This window comes from Salminus brasiliensis, chromosome 1 (assembly GCF_030463535.1).
Source record: "Salminus brasiliensis chromosome 1, fSalBra1.hap2, whole genome shotgun sequence".
NCBI classification, from domain to species: domain Eukaryota; kingdom Metazoa; phylum Chordata; class Actinopteri; order Characiformes; family Bryconidae; genus Salminus; species Salminus brasiliensis.
The window spans coordinates 7028532-7046213 of NC_132878.1; the positions used below are offsets into that span (position 1 = coordinate 7028532).

At 41.0% G+C, this 17682-nt stretch overlaps 1 protein-coding gene across 5 annotated transcripts in view; it reads right to left on the minus strand.

The window, feature by feature from the left end:
- The window catches only part of golga2 (golgin A2), a 29380-nt gene that overhangs the window by 8414 nt on the left and 3284 nt on the right, over positions 1–17682 (minus strand). The window contains exons 2-19 of one of the 5 annotated variants that reach the window (XM_072695963.1): positions 15929–16051; positions 15154–15234; positions 12810–12944; positions 11337–11386; positions 10385–10448; positions 10048–10110; positions 6736–6816; positions 6094–6132; positions 5622–5684; positions 5137–5230; positions 4599–4705; positions 4440–4498; positions 4160–4301; positions 3588–3677; positions 3384–3491; positions 2456–2543; positions 1293–1429; positions 84–302 (exon numbers count right to left, since the gene is read on the minus strand). In XM_072695963.1, coding sequence (XP_072552064.1) covers positions 84–302; positions 1293–1429; positions 2456–2543; positions 3384–3491; positions 3588–3677; positions 4160–4301; positions 4440–4498; positions 4599–4705; positions 5137–5230; positions 5622–5684; positions 6094–6132; positions 6736–6816; positions 10048–10110; positions 10385–10448; positions 11337–11386; positions 12810–12944; positions 15154–15234; positions 15929–16051 — 1743 coding nt within the window. The remainder of the gene's footprint in view (positions 1–83; positions 303–1292; positions 1430–2455; positions 2544–3383; positions 3492–3587; positions 3678–4159; positions 4302–4439; positions 4499–4598; positions 4706–5136; positions 5231–5621; positions 5685–6093; positions 6133–6735; positions 6817–10047; positions 10111–10384; positions 10449–11336; positions 11387–12809; positions 12945–15153; positions 15235–15928; positions 16052–17682) is intronic. The other 4 variants (XM_072695970.1, XM_072695986.1, XM_072695977.1 and 1 more) reach the window with 4 other exon arrangements.

The following is a 17682-nucleotide window of genomic DNA, read 5'->3' on the forward strand; positions in this document are numbered from 1 at the left end:
TTAAATGAAGAGCAAAAATGCTTACAATGCCCTGTGCTTTACATGCCTACAAATTGAAACACACTGATGCTATGTATCCTTACCAGCTTGACAAAGCCATTCTGCAGCTCAGCCAGCTGGTCTTTGAGCTCGCGGTTCTGAGTCAGGGCTCGACTGATGGTGGCCTTGTCACTCTGAACGTCCTCCAAGATACGCAGCTTGTCTTGAGCCTCATCAGCCGCCTGCTCGGCCTGCCTCTCCAACTCTTCCAGACGGGACTCCTGCTCCTGCACCAGCCGACTCAGCTGCTCGTTATCCCGAACCTGTGGCATGAGAGATTTTAAGAGTGCAAATGGTTTCGGCTCTGTCAAAATTAGAATAAAAAGCTTATCTGGGCAGTAGGTGTTTATCTCCTCAGTAAAAAACAAATATTAGAATAAATACTAATAACATTCATACAGCAATGATTTTCATCACTGTGTTCATTTAAACATCTCCAAGGTTCTCCTCATGGGAGACTAGTTTTAATTAGAGTTCTCATCCAACACTTGGTTTGGTAAATCAGTGCTTAATGGTGGAAAATTAGGTGAGCTGGAGATGGAGTTGAACACAGTTCTTCAAACTAGCTCACAGGACCTTAACTACTTTCAACGAAATAAGAAAATCATATGTATATGTGTGACATATCAGAATATTATGACCACTCACAGGAGTTGTCGTTGTCGTTTTTCAACAGCATAACAGTGGTGCCCCATGGGCCACTGATGCCAGAGGGGCCAAGGGTGACTCTTCCCACTATTAGGTCAGTCACAATATTCTGATAAATCACTTTCTTTTAATATTTGTAGTTTTATTAAACAGGCCAGACTAACTTCAGACATTCTACACTTCCACGTTAATTTACTTGAGAAATAGAAAGTATTTAAACTGCACAATACATTACCCTCTCTCAATGTGTTTTTTTTACTGTGAGCTGTGAAACATGTCTTAAATCATGTTTCATCATTATAGGCTTGTCTGGCATAGTGCTTCTCACCCCCCAGCAGACAAGGGCTCAATTTCCTGCCCAGGCAAGTACACCAGACTACTAATAAGAGCTATACAGCTAGTGTTATATTCACTTACCACTGGAACTTGATTAAGAATTAACAACATGCTCAGAATACTATTATTTTTATATTACATCATGAGCTATATAAACAGAGCAAGGAAATTAAATTGCAGGTTTCTGTGCTCAATAATTGTAGCTCAGAGCTTCTCTGCTAAATCCACCGTCATGTTGGAGGACTAGTTTGTGGCTAGAAGATGCTAACCTGTGCTTGGTACTGCAGGCTGAGGGCCTCTCTCTCCTGCTGCAGGCTCTGAACGCTCTCCTCCAGAGCCAACTCTCTCTCTGAAGGTCCTGAAGACTGAGATATTGGCTGGGTTTCTTGCTCTTGATGCATCAGTGCTAAGAGTCAAGAAGAGATGAACACGATCAGTTTCCTTTCATATAAAACATCTCAGACATAATCACCTAGGTTTAATATTCAATTATCAAGATGAAGATTCGTTAGTTAGGTTAGGAAGGCAGGAACCACTAGGGGTGCCAGTAGCCCTAAAGGAGCTCTCTCTGTAGTGAGCATCTTGAGAGAGTGGGTAATTGAAAGTCTGGGCCTACTTGAGCTATGACTGGAATATACAGTGACATAGGCAGTTAGGAGACTGTAAATGGTATTGAGAAACTGTGAGGATTCCACAACATTGTGGAACAATAGAGAGCTCTCACATTTCTGTAACGGCTCCATCAGAAAGCTTTACTGCAAGGAACTCATTCTGTAATACTGCCAGCTGTGGTCGATCATCTACCGGTAAATAACGGCGAGAGAGAAAACAAACAAACGAGAGCGAGAGAGAGAAAGAATCCATAACAGTAAGAGTTCCTTTTTTTGGTCAAACGCATTTCTGCTTGTCCAACTTCACTTTCACACTTGCTAAATGTGCAAAATGCAGTCAAAAGAGAGGTGCAGGCATTCTGTTTAGGTTCCTTGCCTTCCACTTCATAAGAAAGGAGTAATTTGGTGTATATTTGATTTCACTGAGCTTTACATTTTTGTCCATTGTTTGAAGCAGAATTCTGACCAGCGTCCCTGCTTTTCTGCGTTGTTAAGATTCCCAAAATGTGTCCAGTGTGTGTTTTCTTGCAAATCATAAACCTGGCTTTCTTATGCTAAAGTAGCTATAATGTTTTTTCCCCCTTTAGTTGTTTTACTACATGCAACTGCTTTTTACGTGCTTCATATTTGACCAATTCATCAAGTCAAGGTCAAGTGAACTCCAAACATGATGAAAAGGTGTAACCACCCTTTTAAATGTATTAAATGGCACCATTCTATTAGCAATAAATCAATTAATTAGCACAAAGCATTGGGAATATAGACTACATATGAAATTATGGCGAAAGAGAGAGTGAAGAACAGGGGTGTGCAATAAAGACCTGCAGCATTCTTCAGCTCTGTGATGTGTCCCTGTAGCTCCTGGATCTGAGCAGCACTCCTGTCCCTCTCCTCTGACATCAACGTCACCTGTCCACAACAGAAAGAGTCAATGACTTTATATACTCTATACAATACTCTATACATACTTACATATCATCATGAAGTCATGAAGAACCTTAAGTCTTCATTTGTGTCATTTTTCATTTTTTGACATAATGTGAATCTTACATTTTTGATAGAAATACTGAAAATGAAAATGAAGGTCTTCTATAAAATAGAGATTTTTGGATATACAAGATATTTTTGCAAGACAGCAATGGTATACAATACATATGGGACATATGGGACACTATATGGACAAAAGTATTGGGACACTTGCTCATTCATTCTTCCTTTCAAAATCAAGGGTATTAAAAAGACTGTATCCTGCTTTTGTTGGAGTAACTGTCTCCACTGTCCGGGAAAGAAGGCTACTAGATTTTGGTGCACTGCTGTGAGGATCTCTAGAGCATTACTACAGTCAGGATGTTGGATAAATCACTACCCCACATCTCATCCTCAACTCCCAAACTCATCTCAAAAGTACTTGATGGAGAAACGAGCATCATTCCAGAGAACTCAGTTCGACTGCTCCACAGCTCAATGCTTTGGAGGTGTTTATACCCCTCTAGCACACACCTGGCATTAGGCAGCATGGTGCTAATAGGTTCATGTTTACCTGCTCCAGACAGTCCTATTCTATTGGCAATACTTCTCTACAGGGACTAGACTGTGCATTTGTCAGTCTGCTTAAAGTAGCAGAATTGCATTAATTAAAAGGGGTGTCCATAAACATTTGGACATGCAGTGTATGAGAGATACATACTCCCACATCCTGACAAGTGTACACATACATGTTTGCATGGGCGTGGGTGCAAAAAACAGTACCTGAGTGAGGAGCTGCTCTGTCTTGTCCTTCCACACTCTGCCCTCCTCCTGCAGCTGTTCTGCATACTGGTCCCTCTCTCTCTGCAGCTGTGCGACTGACTCCATGAGCTACAACACACAGCAAACGCCCATTACAGCTCCGAACCTGAATCTCAGGCAGGAAACACACACACTTCCCTCACACATTACTAAGTTCACACAAACCTGGGCTGTGTGAACCGCAAGCTGATGCTTCTCTTCTAGGAGCAGCTGAACCTGCTGGTGCTCAGAGGCAGGACCAGACTGACTGGAGAACTAGATAAAAGGAGAGGATTAAAGAGAAATTACAGATGTGTATTCAGTCATTCAGCAAAAGAAATCTGAAGATCAATAACTGTACACAAACTACAATGTATTATTTAACTATTCTCATATGCAGCTACATTAAGACAGGTCGTCTCGTCCCACTGTCAACTGTTCTATGGTGCTTCTCTAGTTATAAATAATTGGTATCAGCAGTTAATTGCATAAAAGGATGTACATATATAAGAGCAGGATGTTTAAATGACACTACTGCACTAAAACACACTATATGGACAAAAGTATTGGGACACCGGCTCATTCATGGTTTCTTCTGAAATCAACTACTAATAAACATTTTAAAAATGATCGCAATCAGGAAATAGGAAAAGTATATATGTATAATTCCACATTGGTGCATCCCTGAAATATCCCTACCCATCCCTAACTAATTACACCAATTTAAACTTTGGGAAAAGCATTGGCTGGGTTCTCACCTGTTGCAGCATAACGTCTGCCATTTCCAGCCGTTTGCGGAGGTCGTCGAGCTCCATAGTCAAAGCGCTGTTCTCACTCACTCTCAGTTTGAGCTGCTCAGCCAACTCAGAGCCCTGCTGCTTCATCTCCTCACCGACGTTTCTGAGAGATGGAGGGAGAAAGTTAAGAGATATTGCAAGAGACACAAGTGCAATGGGTACATTCTGCACTACAGTACTGTCAACTGAACCAACTGAGAAAAATGAAGAAAACAAATAAAGCCTGAGAGACGAGACTTACTTTAATCTCAAGACTTCCAGTCGCAGACCATCTCTGTCCTTCTCCAGTTCTTTATTATGCTACACAATTAAAAACACAAGAAAAACATGTTTCAGATCAGACCTTGTGTTCATATCATGCAAGTGAGCCATGAAAGCAGTCATGTTTTACATACAGTACCTTCTCAATTTGTTTTTGCTGTGTAGAAACTGAGGACAGAGTTCTCTCCAGCTCGGATATTCTCTGTTTGCTGCTCTGCAGCCGATTGTTTAGCTCCTCTGCCTCTCCTGGGGGTGAACATTCCCACAGTTAATATCATTAACAGTCAGTTAACAAAACATATTCACAGCATAAACTAGGGCTGGGTGATACGGTATAAATTCTATAACCACGATATTTAAACACTTTTTTCACGATACATTTATCACAATACATGTAATCACAGAATAAAACATCAGCAGACAGATTCTTATAATCTACTATTCAGATACTCTCCTGTCCTGAATAGTGATTGAATGTCATCTAATAAAACCAGTCTAATTACACGGTTAGCAATGAAACCCGCAGCAGATCAGTATTTATTAAGCACTAACAGTCTCCTCCATATGCTTAGAAAAGCATGTCATCATTAAATTCATCATGATATGCTAAAATAGTCATATTGCCCAGCTCTAGCATGAACCACACCACATCTACCTGCGGATATTTACAAACGCACCTGTCTTTTGCCGTGCTGCTTGCTGTGTGTAAGACAAGGCAGTCTGCAGCTCTGATTTCTCAGACACCAGAATTCCAATGGTCTGGATGTGGACCTGAAAAATTCAGGACACACACAAGCTAGCAAATGCAGTCACACGAAAACCTTGTCTCTCTAAAATGGCAACTTTACAAGAGAAGGGAAAACCTTCAATTTAGGGTTTTTTCAATGGAAGTCAATGTAAAATGATTTCATTTAAGGTAATTTTGGAGTATTTATTCTGGTCCATTCATCAAAATTTGGACACAATGTTAAGGGGAACAGCCAGAAAATGATGTCAAAGAATATATCAATAAATAAACAGGAAATACAATTTCTGCATGGCTATGACATTACATAATTAATGTAGCCATTAAATACATAGTTAATGCTAGGTTACTTATCAAATGGTGCCAAAATATAACACATGCTCAATTTAAATGTTAGAAGATGAAAAGGTGTCTCACTTGTAGTTGCTCGCGCATAGCTCCCTGTTCCTTCACAAATTTCTGCTCAAACTCCTTGCGCTCCTAAAATAATAATAATAATAATAATAATAATAATAATAAAAAACACACAATTACTTGCATAATAAATGTCCTCCGAAGCCTAGGAATCATGTTATTTTCAACAGAGCATATTTGAATAGATACTGATTGTTTTTATATATTGAAAAAAATCTAAAACAAAATGACCATGATAATTAAATGAATCTATTTAGAATAATTTCTGTCTATTTTTGCATTAATAACCACTTTCCAGACATTCTGGGAATTGACTGTATTAAATCATAACTCATTATTTAATCATGAACATCATCCCTGCGGTGTTTTCCAGTAACAACAGACTTCCTCATAAAGCTCAAATTCTCATTCTTTGAATACATTCAGTTCTCAAACAACACAACACAAACATAAAGCAGGTGTTAATGGTTGTTACCTTCTGCAGCTGGTCTGACAGCTCTTGGGACTGCTTCGTCTAAACACACACACACAAAAAAACACCTGTTAGAATGGAAAGCTGTTAAAATGGGTTCCGGTTAAGACCAGTAACAGGTCATAGCTGGGCTTTGGCTGCTGACCAAGACACCTCCAGCATGTTGAAGAGATATGAGCAGACAGGGGGATTAGTAAGGATTAACTGTAAGGACAAGCGAAGAGACAAACAAGGTATTTTTTATGCATTCTGCTACAGCAAAGGCTCAGATCATCTGGGTCTGCTAGCCTGACAAGCAAGCTGGTCCAATGAGAAATGTGTTAGTTTACTAAGGGAAAATGATACACTGCAAAAAAAACAAACAAACAAACAACTCAGTAACTGAAGAAAATGAGAAGAAAAAGAATAAAAGCAATGCAATGACGAAGTGCTGGCCAGACCGGTCAGCTATTATACCATACAGTAACCAGTGCTGCATTGGAGGGTGTTGAGAGAGTGCGTGTATACATGCAGTTAGGAGAGCTGTGAGGGAGGACTGAAAGCTGGCTGTTGCATAGCCTGAAGAGTCAGATGCACGCAACATGGGCAAGACCCAGACGGCACACACACTAGGTTTACTTGGCACACTCTTTTGGACACCCTTACCAGTGTCTCTATCTTTGTAGTGAGCTGGGAGTTTGTTAGAGTGCTGGAGTCCAGAGCGGCTGCCAGCTCCTGGTTTCGAGTCTAACGTGCAGGCATGCAGAGAGAGAGAGAGAGAGAGAGAGAGAGAGAGAGAGAGAGAGAGAGAGAGAGAGGGGGAGAGAGAGAGAGAGAGAGAGAGGGAGAGAGAAAGAGGGTGGATGTAAAACGTCAAACAAATGGAGAAAAACACAAAACAAAGCAAATAAAAAACTGTCAGAAAATAATACAATAATACAAAGGACCAGAAAGATCAGCCAGGATTCAGGGTCAGCTTAAAGGAATCCTCCGGTGTCTTTTAACCTGTTCTCTGAGGCACACGGTACAGTGCAGAGGTTTTAGGCACCTGTAAAAATGATCATTAAAAAGCTCCTTATCTGAGGGGTGTACCACAGGGCAGATATATAGGGCCAGATATATTAAGCCCAAAGCTGAAGATTGTCCAATATCAATGCCCTTCAGCTCTTTTCCTACTGGACAGACCTGACTTTGAGCTAAAAGTTATCTGGTTAAACGACAGATCCTGCTTCATGGTAAACATCTCAGGGCAGTAAGTGCTTATATTGTTTATATTAGAGATATTAGAGAAACACCGATACGGCTTTTTCAGTTCCAATACCTATACAGATTCATAAACTTTGTCGATGCTATGTTGAATTAATAAACTGTATACCTCACTATGTAGGAGAGACTTCAACATTACTTTACTAACTATAAAGTTACTACATATAACAAATTAACACATGTATATGTAACACATATATAAATGTACTTCATTGCTATTTTTGTGTCACAAAAATAAACTATTGTGCAGGACAATCAAATTCAAAATAAAAAAAGTCAAACTTCTTAAAATATATTAGAATTAATAAAATGTATTAGCCAAAACTAAGAAAATAAGTAGCTTCATTTTGTCAAACACACAAACAGTAATCAGTCTTATGTTTAAATATTTAGCATAAACAGTAATTCAAAATAAAATCTAGCAGCTGAACCTGAGAATAAGTAAGTAACTTGGCCAAACATACAAGCAATACCCAAACATTGCAAACATGTAAACATTTAGTGCAGTCTCACACCAACCAATTAAAGTAAAGGGATCGGTTCCATGGATCGGCCTAATTATCCGACACCCGATCCAGCTAAATTTGTGAATATCAGGACCGATATTCAACCGTTATATATATGGGTGCATTTCTAGTTTATGTTATAATATTAATGACATTCAGTTTGAAAAAGGAAAAACAACAACATATTACATCAAACTCATATTTCAAAAATGGGTGCAAGTTTTCCAAGATGTTGTCCATTTAAAGCAACAATATGTAGCTATTCTACCTTGAAATAATAGGATTGGATTCCGCAACTGTGTGTGTGTGTGTGTGTGTGTGTGCGTGTGCAGGCAAAACAACTCTTGTATAATGTTGCCATAATGAGAGTTATCAGACAAAAACCCAAACAGGACATTTGATTTTAGTAAGGTGGTTTGCTTACTTTTACATATACAAATACAAATAATAATAATAATAATCATCATCATAATTATTCATTGTAATATACTGTAGATCAGTGTATTCTGGAATGTAAATGTCTTCAGGCTGGTGTAGAAGCTGCAGCTTGGTTGGAGAGATCATGTGAACACTGGAGCTCAGGCCAGAAACATTCCTTTATCATGCTGGCTAATAAGTCAGACTGTGTGTGTGTGTGTGTGTGAGAGGGGGGGGAGTTAAAGCAGCTTGTGGAGAGGTACTGTCTAGAAAACACTGTCTAATTTACAGCACTTTCAGTAGCGTGAGAGAAAACATTCAAATTATATTTGTATATAAATTTGACAGAAAGTAGATATACAGTCCTGTGAACACAAAAACATATTCAAACATTTGATCTTCATTCTAACAATATTCAGAGATAGCGGTCATAGAACTGAACTAAGAGAGGCTCAGCTGCAATTTCCTTGGACAATTCCAATTGAATTTTTTTTTAAACATTTGACTGGCCAATTCCAATTTCCCTCCTTATAAATAACAGCATACAAAATGTTAAACCCTTCATTAATACTTTTAAATATACATATAGCTAGCAGTGCATTGGAACAATCTTTATCTGTTCATAATTAAGCAGAATCACACTGTATAATAATAATACTGTATAAGGAGAGTTAAACTGAACTGGAGTGAATACAGGGCTGAACAGACTTACTCATGTTTGTGATGCTGAATTTGCTAATGTTAAACAGTGCAGGTGGATGATGACACAAAGACTGTAAGAAAGGTCTATTGGGAGTCATGATGTTTGTGTGCATGTGGTGCCAGCACCTTGTGTTTGTGCCACCACAATCGGTCGGTGCACAAGCGATCAATTGGTTTACAAGTGTAAATCTGGTTATAACGGTTATATGAGGCTGATGGGCCGGTCACAGGTCATAGCTGATTGTGAACCTCAAACGGCTGTGCATGCAGTACAGCTTAAAGAATTCCGCATGGAGGAGTAGGGAAACCTGTCTCCCAGCTGATGGACAGTGGACAGTAATAGGACACATCTAATTGAGGTTATTTCTATGCCAAAGGGGGAATTACCAGCCATTGGGGCATAACTAACATTTTTCTCATTAGAAAACAGCATTTTTATTAATTACATTTTACTAATAGTGTTTAAAGGCATTTCTTCAGTTGTATGTGTGTAGTTATATTACCCCCATCTCTCAAAATTTCTTAAAATGTTCAAATATGTGAAAAAAGGACAAAGACACGTCACGATGCTCACTGCTATCTTACACCCCACCAACAGTCAGTTTCCCACCTTCATCCTGTGTCGTTTGGGCATGGTGGTCTCGAATTGAGGTGTTCAGGTACATTTCTGGCATATTGCTATCTTGGCAACGGAAAACACAGGCGCACCACTGACTGAAAACAACCTAGGCAGACGCCAACAGTCAGACGTTCATTGTTATCCCAATGTGCGTACACCCCACCTTTTACACACACAACCCCCCCCCCAGGAAAGCTGTACAGACCTGTTAATATTTAAACGTCTTTAAGGTTACATAGTCCCAAAATAAGTCTGATAATCTTAAGACGCTATATTTGGCTTATGGTTGTGTACAAAGCCTTCGGAATCCACTCTACATCTGCCTTATAGCTATTTCCATCCCAAGAAGATGAACTGCCCTGTTAATAAGGTCACCCTTGTCAGCGAGAGCATCTGAAGCGGAGTAGAAATAAACACAGTCTTGGCTCTTAATCTGATTTTTGTAGTTAAGTGTCCACTTTAACTTACCTCCAGTTCTCTTTCATTGATGGGAGAGGGCCCACTGTCCCCATTGACATATGATGATGGCGACTGGAGGAACAGGACCCAGGAGGAAGAGCAGATTGATTATAAAAGAACAACAAAAGAACCGCCATTACAACAGAGCAATAATGCATCTAAATTAAGTGATTCAAATCTTAATTAGTTGGACACTGCATAATGCTAATCTGCATTCTGCAGCCTTCTACGGTGTTAGTATAATGCGGCATAATGATGCATTTCGTGATTCATATGCAATGTACTGTGCAGTCCTACTTGCACAGCGGCAAAAGCAGCCATTCTGAAGCTCAGGAAAACTCCTCACCTCAGAGAGAAGGCCATTGAGCTGCTGAGAAAGTTGCCTCAGACTCTCAGTGGACGACAACGGCCTGTCAGATGACACCAAAAACAAAGAGTTTGATCAACAATCCTGTAACCCTGCTCATAAGCCTTTAAATGATTCTGACTCAGATCGAGTGACTGCTGTTGAAAGCACAGAAAGCTAAATTTAATGTTTTGTGTTGGGCCTATGACCCACTCCTTAGGCTAGCCTTTGCTTAGCTAGCTCGATCCACCGAGTATCAGACAGCTCAGTGCAGCTGCTGTGGAGCAACTTTTGGCAATCACAGAAAGGTGCAATGAGAGATCGGTTCTGCCGTGTTTGGACCTGTACACGGCCACAGAGTCAAGACAATGGTCTTAGGAGTGTTTTCCACGGCCACATTTAGTAGACTGGTTCTTCTATCTTTCAGTCGAACTCCGTAGACGACATTAACCAGTGGGTCTCAGTTAGCTGAAACACAGACTGTGCTGTGATGTTTAGCTTGTTGGGCAACCAAGTCTAGATAGCCGGCTACGAGTCCAAATGTGGCAGAATCGGCCTCTCATTTCACCTTTCTGTTACACTCAACACCAGTTGCTTGACTTCGCTTTCTCAGATACGTGTTTTTATGGTCAACACTTGTATCGGTTAAATTTGTTCTGTGGAGAGCAGATGGTTATCTTGCTAACTAAGCTAATGCTAACCAGATTTAGACCTGATTTAGAGCAGCTGTAATTGTCAGATTGACGATTTAACAGTATAACATGTGGATATCGCCCAACTCTATGTACATACATCCTAATTCTAAAAACATTATTAACATTTATTACAGCTCTAATAAACCAATGCAGTTGACTTTCAAGTCCATACATCTATTACATCCTTAAAACTCTCTTCAGGCAGCAAAGGATAACGAGGCCCAGAGACCTGGATTTCAAACAACATGACACCTTACCTGTTTTCTTCCAGAGAGTGTTCATCACCATTGGCATCTGGGTCACAGTTCTGTTGAGGACAAGGTTGGAAGAAGGAGAAGAAGAAAGGGGGGAAATGGACAAGTTGAACATGAAGCAATGTGATGCAAGGGCAGTTAAGAATCCACTTTCTAATCCAGAGAGAGAACACCTTCACCACCAGACCACCAACAATCAGGGCAACACAATGCACCTAGCCTGTACAACACTGAACACATGCTACACTACAAACAATGAGAAGCGACACAGAGTTATTGTGTTTAGCATTTAGCTGCTAAGGTGACAAATGAGGGTTACTGGATACTGGTAATTCCAATGGACACAAAGACGTGGAAAGCAACTAGGGGTTGGTTTACACACAGACTAAGCATAGAGAATAATTTTAACTGTGATTAGAGCTTGAAATACTTGTCTGATGTCAAAGGGATCCAATTCACATCGGGATTAATTTAATGATGATTCATTATTTTAAACAGTTTGGCATGCCAGAGCTTATTTACAGGAGTGGTTTACATCATCATATACTATTTGGGCAAAAAAAGTATTGGGACACCTGTCTGTTCATGGTTTTTCCAAAATCAAGGGTATTGCTAAACTCGCAACTACAGTGGGCTTGTTTCCCCACCTTTCAGTGGGTCTCAGTTAGCTGGAACACAGTCTGTGCTGTGGTGTTTAGCTTATTAGCCAACTTTTCCAAGTCTAGATAGCTGGTCACAAGTCCACTAACTTACTTTTGCAGCTAAAAACTGCCTTTGCGTACCACAACCGGTATTAAACAACTGGAGTTTGTTCTGCTTTTCTCTGAGTAACCATCTCTACTGTCCAGGGAAGAAGGCTTTCTACCACTAGAAGGATTTAATTCAGCCACAGAGTGTAAGTGAGGTCTGGGTGTTGGATGATCGCCACCCCACCTTATCCTCAACTCATCCCAAAAGAACTGAACGAAGCACCGGCCATCATTCCAGAGAACACAGTTCCACTGCTCCACAGCTCAATGCTGGATGGTCTTATACCCCTCTAGCCCACGCCTGGCACTGGGCATGATGCTAACAGGTTCATGTTTATCATGAGTATGCTGCGCTATACCATATCCTTGGGCAAGACTCCTAACACTACATTGGCCCACCTCTGTAATACGAGTAACCTTGTAAGTCGCTCTGGATAAGAGCATCAGCTAAATGCCGTTAATGTAAAAGTAAATGTAATGTTTATCTGCTCCAGAGAGTCCTATTCTATTGGCAGTACTTCTCTACAGGGACTAGACACGTGTGTGTGCACATTTGCACATCTGTTTCAGCAATGGGTGAATAAAGTGGCTGAAAAATTTGCTATATGCATTCATTAGACGGGGTGTCCACAAACATTTGGACATATGGCGTATATTCCGGTTCAGATCAAAAGTTCAGGACTGATTTATGGAAGTCTGGGTTTAGGCTATGTGGCGTCAGACAGACCTGCAGGGCAGCGTTGTCAGCGAGACACTCTGAGTTAGTAGCAGCGGAGGTGTTAGACACAGGCGAGCAGCGGGCGGGTTCAGCATTGGGAGCGTCTTCCACTGGGGAGTCCCGCGCTCCCACTTCGCCATGGTCCTGATTTAACACACAGCAACACACACATACACATAAACACATACAAACATGCTTTAACTCTACCGTGTTATTGTGTTAACACAGGAAAAGCAGTGCACCCTCTGATGCGCATGGAATCTACAGTCGCAACATTAAATTCACAGCCCAATGAGGGGTATAAGACTCACAGTAATCCTATAAATGGATCTAATCTAAAACCATATATGAAAGCGGCTCAAATTAGTTTTTCTTTTTTAGAATCCAGATTTTTTGAGTTCACACTATGGTGTGGAAGCAGCCTATCAAAGTATCAGCCTGCAAACATACTTTTCATTAGAAGGCTCATTCTGGGGCTCTGAGGGGCTCAGCGGTCTAACGCACTTCCACTACTGCCCAGGGGTCATGAGTTTGAATCCCAGGCTATGCTGCTTTGCCATCTGCAGCCAGCCAGCCAGAGTCAGAGAGAGCACAACTGGTCGTGCTCTTTCCGGGTGGGTAGATGGCACGTTCTCCCCCCTAATCGTAAAGCGATGTTGGCCGGCACAGGTGTCCATTTGCTGGTGTGGTGGCACTAGGGGCAGTTGGCTACCCAGCAAAAATTCGGAAAGAGGCAGTAGCTGGCTTTTCATTTATTAGAGAAGACGTGTTAAGTCCTTACCCTCCTCGTGTCTGGAGCTAAGCTAGTGTTAAGGGGAGCTATGTATGTGTTGAATGGCAGTACCAAGTTGGGTGAAAAAGCCTTAGAAGATAAACGGGTTGATGGTAAATGGGTTGATCGGGCTTGTGCATTAAAACTGTAGTAGTGCACCATTAATACTACAGTACTGGTACTATAGTATTAATGGTGAGGAGCTTGGAGAAACAGCTTTGAACATATTACAAACATCTGGACATTTGATTTTCATTTGAACAATGGAGAGATGATATTAATAAACTAAGAGATGGAGGTAATATAACTAAAACACATACAACTGAAGTCAAAAGTGCCGAGTCAAAGCCTTGATCATAATCCTACGGAGATGCTGGGGGGTAATTTGGGCTGTGTATGCAGGAAACCCCTCAAACATCACACAGCTGAAGGAATTCTGCATGGAGGAGTAGGGGGTAAAAATATTCGCAGTGAATGTCAGGACCTGTTTACACCAGTCAACAACGGTTTTGGTGTTCGGATCACTTTCAGATTTTACTCGTCCGCATATAAAACCCGGTGTAAACACCCTAAAGACACGTTGTGATCGGATTGCGATTGGATGACTTAAACCATATATGGAGGTGTGAAGAGACGAATCATGTCAACTTTTAGCACAATTACAAATAAAATACTGTTTTCTGTGATCAGATTTTGTCAAGCAAGCGGACATATGGAAAAATGAAAACATTAATACAAGCAATAAATACTGTGGATCTGCGGGAATGGGAAAACCATCTATTGCTCCACAGCACTGTAGAACCCCCACTGTTCCTCCAAACTGTTCACAGTCTCCCAGAGCAGAACAATTTTGATTTACAGTAAGTAAAAGTGAAATTATGTACATGTTCATGTGCTTTTTCTGTGGGGAAAGTAAAATGGGATCTCATCTGGTCACAATAGGGATGCATTTTAATGCTAAGTGTAAACAGAATTCAATCCAGATACTATCCGGATACAAAACACATGTTAATTCTAGGTGTACACAGGCCTTTAGAGACCGGTATGTGGTTATAGGAAACGTGTAATTAAGGTTATTTCAGCCACAGGGGAAAATACCAACTATTAGGGTAACTTTTCCCTCATTAAGAACTGGCATTCTTGTGTTAAAATAATTACAGGCTTCATCATGGTTATCGATATTGATATTGTTTAAAAGATGTTTTAATATGTCCATACTTCCTAATAAAAAAAAAAACATTATTTAATGGGATGTCCTAATTTATTCACATGAGCTTTGCCTTCAATCAGAAATAACAGAAAATGCAGAAACAAAAAAGATCATTGATGACTGAACTGAAATTTCACAGTGTTTATAGATCAGGCATGCCTTCAGAGGTAAACAACATGCAAAACATAACAGAAATGAGAATAAGAACGAACTACATCCCTCAAACTGCTCCCATTAACTTAATGCATCACTACCATCATTATATCCATGATGAGAGGCCTATGCTCTCAGTACTGCATGCATGGAACAATGGCGGTCTTAGATGGAAGAGAAAGAGAAATGGAGGGAAGGAGTGAGAGACCCCAGCTCACCTGACTGTTGACCAATGGAGGAAGAGCTACTCCATTAGTCAGACTAAGATCAGACACCATAACATTCAGAATATTCTCAATCTACAGGAGAAGGAAGAGGAGGAGTGAAAGAGAGGGATGCATCTTAGTGAGTGAACGAGTCAGAGAGAAAGGTACAGTGAGAAACCATAAAAACAGGCAGGCAGGAAAACCCCTGAAGACTTCAAGACTTGGAGGAATCATCCAGTTTTCCAACCGTATGTCTATCTGCTGCATCCGGCACATATAGTCCACTTTTGGCTGTATGTTCCTGCTGGAACTCACCCCCTTTGAACCGGCTTTATTAGGGAAAACGGCCAAACCGGGACTGACACAAGCGATTATCTGCTTAAGGTAAAGGCAGCTGGACTCGACAGCACTTCCATAAAAAATTGCCAAAAAAACAATGGTCCATGGACAGCGATGTGTAGCCAGGAACATCCAGCTAACTAACAGCTAACTAAGAGTAACGTCACGTGCATACCCCCTATTTTTTTAGGCAACACACATTACACCAAATGCACTGAAATAATTGGCCATATGCGACACCTGCAGCAGATATTAGGTTGAAAACTTCTAGAGCATTTCTATAGGTCATCCTATGTCATTGTTAGCTGTCATTATCCATTTCCTCATTGTAACTTACTGACACTACAAAACTTTTAATAATCTCAAAGTACACAACCGGACTAGAGAACCTCAACAGTTCTGAATTAACATTAATGGCCAACAAAGAGGACTGTCGGCTGAAACGCACCTGGTCTGGCGAGTGTCTGTCGGTGGAGGCCCCATCTGTCTGGCCTGCTCCTTTCACCTTCCTCTTCTTTTTCGGCCCGGCGCTGACTGTGGACGGGGCGCTCTTCTGCTGGAACTCTTTCAGCTGTTGGCAAAATGGACAGAAACACAAAGACTTAAACAGAAACCGCTGGAAATATACACATTTCCATACACCCAGGGGAACCTAGGTCATAAGATCCATTACTGGTGCTAAGTAGTGGAAGATGCCCTGATTTCCAAAAGGCACAAAGTTAAAGATGATCTCATTAATGCTTTAATCTAGATAGGCTACTAGTGGCTGTGGCACTGCCACTATGACCCAAGTATACCTGGGTCATGCTGCTAGCCATCAGTAGCCAGAGTCAGAGAGAGCACGACTGGCCTGGCTCTCTCAGGCGTGGGTTGATGGCACTTTCCCACATTACTCCTAGTGTGATGTTGGTCAGCACAGGCTTCTGTTAGCTGATGTATAGAAGCTGGAGAGCCATGCTTTGCCATGAGTGCACTGGCTACTTAGTGATGCTGCATCAGAGGCAGTTCAAAAAGAGGCGGTGGCTGATGTGTCGGAGGAGACATGCTAGTCTTCACCCTCCTAGTATTGGGGGCTCGAGATAGAGGGGAGATTATATGAATGGCACTTGAGTAAATTGCCAAAGATTCCAAAGAGAATAGAAAATGAGGTACAATTATTTTTTAATTTCCATCTTTTACAGGTTCAAATTATGGAAAGGAATAAGGGAAATGGTCCAAAGCAGAAATGTAGGCACCCTGCAGGATCAGTACTTAGTAACAACCCCTTTGGTGAGCACAACACATTCTGTAGCAGCTTTAGTAGAAGATTTTCAACCATTCGGCTTCATGTTCTGAGAGATTATAGGGTCGTCTTGCTGTTCTGATCTTTTGGGGTCCATCCACAAATTCTGAAAACTTAACATTACATAGTAGGTTGTTCACTGGTAGCTCACTATGGATTTTGATGAGTGTTTAGTATCATTACCCTGCTGTAGAACCCATCCTCACTTCACTTCTGCCCTTGTACAGATGATTCATTTATAGAATTGGCTCACACTCCCAACCAGAGCGACTCACATCCAATTCATGGGTGCGTCGTCACTGGGATATCGACTACTATTAATACATTTGCTGTTAATCAACTAAATCCATTCTTTCCTCTACCAGTGAAACATTCCCCGTGCCACTGGATGCAGCACGAAACCAAAGCATGCCTGAGCCACCCCTGTGCTTAACAGTTGGAGCGGTGTTCTCGTCATCCTGCTGTAAGGTGATTGCCTGAGCCTCACCACAAACAATTCAATGCATGAATGTCCTGACATGATGTGCAAATGAGATATCAGCAAGACTAGGACTGTTAACTGTTCAGATTACAGCTATGTAAACATGCATTTTCATGCCACATGGCTTGAAGGTAGACTTCAATCTACTCCAATCTTCCCCTTAAGAACTCTTTACACTCCTGCACCTTCAAGAAAAACAACTACAGCCACAAGGGGTGTGGCCTCATCAGGTAATCCAGTAAAGCACTTTTCCTCCTCAAGCTCTGTTCAAACAGCACTAAATACACAGCCTGCCATTTCTTTACTCAAACAAAGTTTTGCAGCCGGAATCAGACTTTTAATTACGGTGCACTGACCGTGTCCCTACGAACAAACGAGAACAGTAAATCAGACCTGTAATGTACAATATTTATCTGGCATAACAGGATGGGTGGTAATA